Genomic DNA, 8,278 nt, shown 5'->3' on the forward strand with positions numbered 1-8,278 from the left:
CCCTCGGCTCACGTCTGTCCAGGCCTGCGAGGCCTCCGGTCTGGGGTGAGGGATGGGGACCCCTAGGCCGAGGGAGGGCGGGCCACGGCGGGGGGTGGGGGGCACCGATATGCGTCTCGGGGCGCGCGTCCTCCCTCTCCCTGGGGAAGGGCAGGGCAGGGGCCAGGTCGGGCCGTGTGCTGGGGGGGTGGGGGAGGGGGACAGGGGCTGCGCGCGGGCGAGCGGTGGGAGCCCCGCGCAGCCGGCGGGCCGGGAGGGGGCGGGCGTGGGGGCGCCCTCCGCCCTCACCCCGCCCCGCGCCTCTCCCCGCAGCGGGGGCGCCCCGCCCCCCGGGCGCCCGACGTGGACGCGGCCGCCGCCGCCGCCGCCGCCGCCGCGCGGGAGTCGCTGTCCGCGGAGCCGACATGCAGGCGGCGCGGGGCGGCGCGGGGCGGCCGGGCCGGGCGGGCCGCGGGCCGCAGCGCGAGCGCCAGCGGCCGCCGGGCGCCGGAGCCGCGTCCCCCTGCGCCGCCCCGGGCCGGCCGGCCGGACGAGCCGCCATGCGCCCCGGGCCGCCCCGCGCCGCGCTCCGCCTGTGGCTGGGCTGCGTCTGCCTCGCGCTGGTGCAGGCGGGTAAGGGGGCCCGGGTGGGGGGCTCGGCGCGGGGCGGGCGGGCGGGAGTCCTCGGGGCCCTTCCTGCCTCCCTGCCCCCGGCCTCTTCCCCACCTCTTGACCCCCAGGCCCGTCCTCCAGCCCCTGCCCCCCCGCTGCCCACCACCCCAGCCCTGGGGTCTTTGGGGTCTAGGGTCTTGCGATTCCCCGGTCCCCTCATCCCATTGCCCTGACCCCAGGCCTTTGCCTCAGGTGCCTGAGCTGAGCTCCCTTCTCTGGCCCGGGGAGCAGCCGAGGACACCAGTCCCCCAACCTTGGGCCTCCCTCCCTGTCCCCAAAGCCCTGCGGGACAACTCTGCAGGTCGGAGCAGGATGGGGTCCCAGTTTGCGTGAGCATGTGTGAGGGGGATGGGGACTGGCACCCTAGGGCTCTGGGTGGGCGGGATGGACCCCTGAGCCTACTGCAGTCACTGACTGGCCTGCCCCGTGTGCCGGCCTCATCCTAACCCAGCCCAGGCTCTCCCCAGGCTCTGTATCTGTCCCTTTGGCTTCTGGCGCCTCGCTCATCTGTCCCTCTACCCATCTCTCTGTGGCTCAGTGCTTTCTCCCTCTCTCTCTCTCTGCTTCCTCTCTACGTCTGTCTCTGATAGCCCACTTGTCTGTTTTCTGGTTCTGTGTCTGCCGCCACCTGTCTGTGTCCCTCTGTCTCTATCTCCACTTTGGCTTTGTCGCCCCAGGCCCAGCCCCTTGGGCCTCGGGTCCACCCCTCTGTGGGGTGAAGGGTGCTGGTCAGGGCCAGGTGTCCCCCTTGCAGCACTTGCCCCTTGGGAGACAGAGAGGCTGTGTGACTCACGGCCCCTCTCCTAGAGAGGTTCTTCCTTCCCTGACCTCCACCATCCTGTCACTCTCCCTTCTTGACTGACCCCCTCTCACCCTTTTCCCATATCCAGAAGACTTGACCCACCCGTACTCTTGACTCTCCCGAGAGAACGTGCTCTGCGTGACCCCGTCTTCCCCTGCCACCTCCCTACCTGCCTCTCGAGGTTGGCAGAATGTGGAGAAGAGGCTCACCTAAATAGACCCCTCCCCGGGCTTCGTTCTGTCTGGATCCTGGGTCACTACAATACTGGGGGTTCCTCTTGTGATCCTCAGTCCCAACCCAGGGCTCACCCTGGCCTGGCTCTTCTCGACCTCTGGGTCTTTCTCCTTCCCTCAAGGTCACTTGACAATGTGGTATTATAGAAAGAGCACTGGACTGGGAGTCCTTTTGACTGCTTTTCATCAGACTAACTTTCAGCACCTGCAACCCTGGCCACCTATGCCTCCCCCCACCCTACCAGTGCCCCCCCCCCCCCCCAACCTCTTTCCACTCCTCCGTTAGATCTGGCCCTAGCCCAGGCCCGTCAGTTCTAACTTGGACTGCTGATCGGGCCAGTGTGACCAGTGGGGACTCCCATCCTGGACATGAGGAGCCTGGGGCCTCTCAGGCCTGGCTCTTCAACCACTGATGAACTGAGATGTGCCTGCCCCATGGAGGCCTTGCTTTCTTCCTTCCCCACTGTGTGGCCTTCCCCAGGTTTCCACTTATGAGACAGTGGGCCTGGGCCCCACAGCAGGGGGTGCTCAGGCTCAGGTGCCTCCCCACCCCCAGACAGCCCCTCGGCCCCAGTGAATGTCACTGTCAGGCACCTCAAGGCCAACTCTGCAGTGGTGAGCTGGGACGTCCTGGAGGATGAGGTTGTCATCGGATTTGCCATCTCTCAGCAGGTAACCCTTGAGGGTCTGGGAGGGAAGAACACATCAAGATAGTAGCAGGGGATGGGGGGGAGGGGGTGCAGAAATAGAAAGGAACAAGGAGCAAGAGGGACAGGCAGAAGAATTGCACATATGGCTTGGAATGGGGACCCCACCGGGGAATGGATCAGTAAGGAGGGCTCAGGGGCCTTTGACTGGAATCTGGGAATCAAGAGCCTGGTTTTGATCTTAAACATAAGACCGAGGTTTGGGGCCCGGTTCAAGTTCTCACTGGGGAGACGGTCTTGGGCAACTTCTGTAACCTCTCAGCACCCAGTCTCCTTATCTGGAAACAGAGATAACGATAGCTCCCTGCGGAGGTGAGGGGATCGGGGAGGAAGCTTATGTGTGTAAAGGCTTTATTTATAAAAGCATGGTAGCTGGGTGAGCCCATGTCACCGCCAGAGAGGTGGGCAGAGGGGTCAGTGACGGGGCACTGACAGCAGCGGGCCTGGCATTTTCCTTGGCAGAAGAAGGACGTGCGGATGCTGCGCTTCATCCAGGAGGTGAACACCACCACCCGCTCGTGCGCCCTCTGGGACCTGGAAGAGGACACCGAGTACATTGTGCACGTGCAGGCCATCTCCATTCAGGGCCAGAGCCCAGCCAGCGAGCCAGTGCTCTTCAAGACCCCTCGTGAGGCTGAGAAGATGGCGGCCAAGAACAAAGGCAGGCCCAGGGCACTGTTGGGGGGGAGTGCAGGGTGAGGCTTGAGGAAAGCGCCAACCCCGTTTCTTCCCCCACTGCCCACACCCTGCTGCCTAGTAAAGCAGTACCTGAGAGAGGAGGTCACCTTAGTCCCCAAACAATGAGGATATAGCCTCTCAGCTTTGGGTCAAGGCCCTGTTGCTGCTGCCCCAGGGAGCCATCGGCATGTTCTCAAATCTCTTTTTGTTAGATATCTGGGCACCTATAGAAATAAACACTTAAAGGGGCGCCTGGGTGGCTCAGTCGGTTAAGCAGCCGACTTCAGCTCAGGTCACGATCTCGCGGTCCGTGAGTACGAGCCCCGCGTTGGGCTCTGGGCTGATGGCTCAGAGCCTGGAGCCTGCTTCCGATTCTGTGTCTCCCTCTCTCTCTGCCCCTCCCCCGTTCATGCTCTGTCTCTCTCTGTCTCAAAAATAAATAAACGTTAAAAAAAAAATTAAAAAAAAAAAAAAAAGAAAGAAGCACTTAAGGTCTTGGGCCTGGCCCTAGAGGGGTGGCTGGGAATGAACGGAGCCTCAGACCTAGTGTCCCCCTCCCCACAGATGAAGTGACCATGAAGGAGATGGGGAGGAGCCAACAGCTGCGAACCGGCGAGGTGCTGATCATCGTGGTGGTCCTGTTCATGTGGGCTGGTGAGTCTGCCTCCAAGTTCTAATTCACTCGACTTCTGGGGAATGAAGACCCCTGGCCAGACCCCTTCTCTCACAGGAGCAAAGGGTGGGGGCTTGGAGGCAGCTGAGAGATAACATGAGAAGCCTCAAAGTCCTGCTCTGGGGGCCAGATCTGACCTCTCACAAAAAAAACTTAGTAGATTGAGAGCTGCCTTGGAGCACTTGGCCTTCCCTCCCTCAGGAGTAGTTCAGGCTCCTGGGGTGGACGCATCCACAGCCCCTTTGCCTTCTGGCCTTGGCTGCAGCATTCATGCCTCCTTCTGGGTTGCTGGGTCTCCAGTCCATCCATTAGAATGGCCATCTTGCATCTTGTTCCCACAATGCACTGCTTTTCCCTCTCTTTAGCTTTTCTTAGATGAGGTAGTTGGGCTCATGTCTCTCTCCCTTTTCCCAATTGTCTGTGAGCTACCTGAGGATAAAGAACAAACGTCATCTTTGTACTTAACCAGCATTTTCTGAACGGCCATCCCATTCCAGATAGTAGTACTATAGTCGTGACTAAGGAGAGCCCTGGGCTTGCAAGGAACCGGGTCTGGGAGGCCCATACTTAACTGTGATTCAGTGTGATGAGTGCCATCACATGAGGGCAGAGGAGAGGGAATTAATTCTGGGGCTCGGAGTAGAAATCGGGAAGAACGCAGAGAGGAAGAAACATGGGGATTGAGCTTTGAAGGATGAATAGGAGTTCACCAGGCAGCCAATACAAGGAACAGTGTTCTGATGACAGTGTGTAGAAGAAACAAATTGAGTTCAGTCTGGCTCAGTGCAGCTGTGACCCAAGAGAGAAGGTAGAAAGGGGACAGTAAAGGACGGTGAGGCTGTAAAGTAGGCTGGAGTCTGTTTTGAGGGACTTGAACACCATGCCAAATCTGCATTAGCATGGCGGTTGAGAGGACAGGCTGTATTGAGAAGTGTTTGGAAAAATTGTTCTGTAGGCACATCAAAAAACAGGTGCTTGTAGGACACCTGGGTGGTTCAGTCAGTTAAGTGTCTGACTCTTGATTCCGGGTCAGGTCACCATCTCTCAGTTCATGAGATCAAGCCCTATGTTGGGCTCTGCGTGGACAGCTTGGAGCCTGCTTGGGATTTTCTCTCCTTCTCTCTTTGCCCCCTCCCCTGTTTGAGCTATCTCTCTCTCTCTCTCTCTCAAAATAAATAAGAACTTAAACAAAAAACAGGCACTTGTAGAAAAAGGACCAAAAAACACAAAAGATTTTACAAAAGAGGTTTATGGTGTGTTATTAGACTGGGCACAGACAGTATTTAGATAACCGTAACAATATAAACATGGTGAACTAACCCAAGATTGTGATGTGATTCTGTTAGGATTGTGGGGAAGGAAGCGGGGTATCTACCATGGTGGAAAGTCAAAAGATAGTATCTAAAACAGATCAAGAAATAGCACTATAAATAAAACACAGAGGTAAAAATGGAGAAGACACCTACCAGCACTGGAGTTGGCTGCCTTAATAGTATCTGACTTTCAAAAACTATGACGTTCACGTCTTATTCGTTTGCTAACAATGAACATCTAGCAGAGTGCAGGCCCTGGAGTGTGCATCCCGGCTCCGCCACCGCAGGACCTGGAGTAGGTGCCGAGGTGCTCTGCATCGGCGTCCTCACTGGTAACCTGGGGAGGGTAATTACAGGTACCCTCCCAACGCTGTGAGGATGGTGGCATCGGCCGAGTCAGTGCATACTGCACGGGGCCTGGCACATGCTCAGCGAATGTTACGGTTTCTATTTCCCCTAAGGGGAAAAGGGAGCTGTCCGAGGTTGAATGCGGGGAAGGTGGGATCAGATGAGTGTCATAGGAAGATCAGCCCAGCGGCAGCAAAGGGGTTGGCTTAGTGGGGGACAGGTGCAGTGGTGCAGGGGAGAGGCCATCTGGAGCTCAATATCTAACAGGGGCCCAGCAGATGCCAGCGGGAATGAAGCGGGCAGGCGGGCCTCGAGCTCTGGCCTCTCACTGCTCTCTCTTGCCCCCCTCCCAGGCGTCATCGCCCTCTTCTGCCGCCAGTATGACATTATCAAGGACAACGAACCCAATAACAACAAGGAGAAGACCAAGAGTGCGTCGGAAACCAGCACACCAGAGCACCAGGGCGGAGGTCTTCTCCGCAGCAAGGTGAGAGGGAGTCTTGGACCTGGGTGGGCAGCCCCTGGGCTCAGCTCGGGTCCCAGCGTGGCTGCAGCTGGGTAGGGCCACGCTTGGCCGCTGCCTGTGTGACACACGGGACATAGCACATCGATTTTGGACCTTCTGTAGGGGCCAGCGGGGTTAAACAGATGCGGTGACCGGGGAGGGCAGAATTCTCGGTTGGTGTGGGACCACGCCAATAGGGGGTTCTAGGCCCATTTCTGCTCCTGCTGTGCTGTGTGACCTTGACCAGGCACTTCACCTCTTTGTACCTTCGTTTCCTCTTCTGCAAAACAGATATGAGAACCTTTTCAGTGCTCGCTCTGAGCAGCTCAGAAGAGACGGTGGAGAAGTGAGAGATGTCATGGTTCTGACGATGATTATCCAACAAACATCTGGCCCTCTCCACATCTCCTCCCTCCATCTCCTCACACCCCCTGGCTTACTGTCCTCTCTCTTGGCTTCTCTCTTTCTGCTGCGTTTTCCTGAAGCCTCTTTTTAACCCCCATCTCCAGAAGCACCTCAACAATGTCAGTGGCTGAGGCTGCGCTCAGAGGCAGGTCTGCAGGATGCGCGAGAAACGGCCGGCGGGATGGCCCTGCCGGGGGTGGACAGGGGGCCTGGGGCCGAGGGCCCAGCACCCAGTCTTGGCCACTAAGCCAGTGAGGCCGAAGGCTGGGTTTAAGAAGGCAGAGAGACGAGGCACGCGGGCAGGGCCACTCCTTTCCTTCCACGCGGGACGAGAGCCTGGCTTTTAGGCTGCAGCCCTTCCTTCTCGTGTCCTCTCTCTAGTTCCAACCTTGCAAGAAGTCTATTCAATTAGCCCTGGCTGCTTCTCTCATTTTTTTCCTCCCAGTTTCCAAACAAGCCCTCGGTGAACATCATCGAAGCATGACTGCCTGTCTGCAGGGAGAAGGATTTCATTTTTCTTCTCTGCTGTCCCCGGGTCCATGGGCACCCGGACGGGGAGGACTGCGGATGGGGGGAGGCACAGCCGGCCGCACCGTTGGCACTCTTCCCCATCCTAGTCTGCTGAAGGAAACCGAACTGTGAACCCAAAATCTGCAAAAAATAAACAAGCCACAAAACTAAAAGGCCTGGCCCCATTCTGGAAAAGGCAAAGCTGCATGAGACCCAGCCTTCTTTCTGCCTCCTCGCCTCTTCTGGACTGGCTTCCTCTTTGAGACAATGCACAGAGCTCCCGGGAGATGACAAGCACCTAGACTGACTTCAGCTGTGTCTTTCAGACTGAGAGCCTTCAGGAAAGCCACAGGGCAGGAGCACGGCTGCCAGCAAGCCTTTCCTGGATCCAGCCATCAAGGACTTGCAGTGTGATGCACAACTTTGCGAGTGTGTAAGATGTTATGTTTTGTCTCTTTGGAAAATGTGACGGAAGGGCTTCACTCCAGAGGGCAGAGGAATTCCCCAAGCTGGTTGCCCGCAGCCTCTGTCTTCTTTGGCCCTTATTTTGACCCTTAACGTAGTCTGCAGTCTTAAGAAGACGAGGTAGGAAAGAGACCTGGACGGTACTGGCCCCATTTCTTTAGGAAGAGTCTTGGAATTGTGACAGTGTTGGCTTACATGACTGAAAAGGTGTGTCCGCATGGGACATCCTGGGGGCTGCTAAATCACCCGCTCTGGAATGGAAGCTGCTAGAAGGCAGGCCTGAGCCATTTACCACAGACAGAGCAGCCCTGGCCTCCGGGGTCTCCATATCTTGCCATCTCATCCAGGGTTCTGTGAAAGCTACCCAGGGTCCTCATGTCCTTCCCTAGAGCCTGAGTGGTGTGAGGTGACAGGTCTCTCTCTCCACTGCCCCTTTCTGGCAAACAAAACAAAACAAAACAAAAATGGTGCTTGACAAGGGAAGGCAGACTCTTCCCTAGGACTGCAAGTTACAGCCGCTGAATGCCTGCGTGAGAAGAGATGGGCCTCTGCGTCTTCCATTGGTGGCTAAGGACGGGCATGTGGGAGGACCACACCTAGCACAAGCCTGGCACACAGTAGGCGCTCAGTGAATACCTGCTGAACTGAATGGTAAGAGCAGTGGCCCCCAAGCCAGAGAGCTGAAAGCCATCACCCAAAGACCGGCCCCACCATCCGGTCTATAAGAGCTCTCGTGGCTAGGCCAGCCACTGCTCTGCTTCGCCCTGGTGTGGCAGCACAGGGAGGGAGGAGAGACAGGGTGAAAGGCAGATGTCAGCAATACTAAGGGCTTCCTCATGGGAGGGCATGAGGCTCCACTCATTGTCTTGTGACTTCCATCCCTGCTGAATGGGACTGCAAGGCCAAGGCTGCTTAGGGGAGAGGTCCTTACCTCTGATTCAGTTAGAGCAATAACCTCTTTTTAAATGTAAAATAAAAGACAAATGAA

At 57.4% G+C, this 8,278-nt stretch overlaps 1 protein-coding gene across 1 annotated transcript; it reads left to right on the forward strand.

Moving 5' to 3' along the window:
* Positions 1–539: 539 nt before the first annotated feature.
* FNDC5 (fibronectin type III domain containing 5) lies at positions 540–8,278 on the forward strand. Its single transcript, XM_047873001.1, has 6 exons — positions 540–612; positions 2,243–2,358; positions 2,856–3,054; positions 3,636–3,725; positions 5,759–5,892; positions 6,761–8,278. The coding sequence occupies exons 1-6, from the start codon at positions 540–542 to the stop codon at positions 6,797–6,799; spliced, it is 651 nt and encodes a 216-aa protein (XP_047728957.1). The 3' UTR covers positions 6,800–8,278.

The sequence above is a fragment of the Prionailurus viverrinus genome, chromosome C1 (assembly GCF_022837055.1).
Source record: "Prionailurus viverrinus isolate Anna chromosome C1, UM_Priviv_1.0, whole genome shotgun sequence".
Lineage (NCBI taxonomy): Eukaryota > Metazoa > Chordata > Mammalia > Carnivora > Felidae > Prionailurus > Prionailurus viverrinus.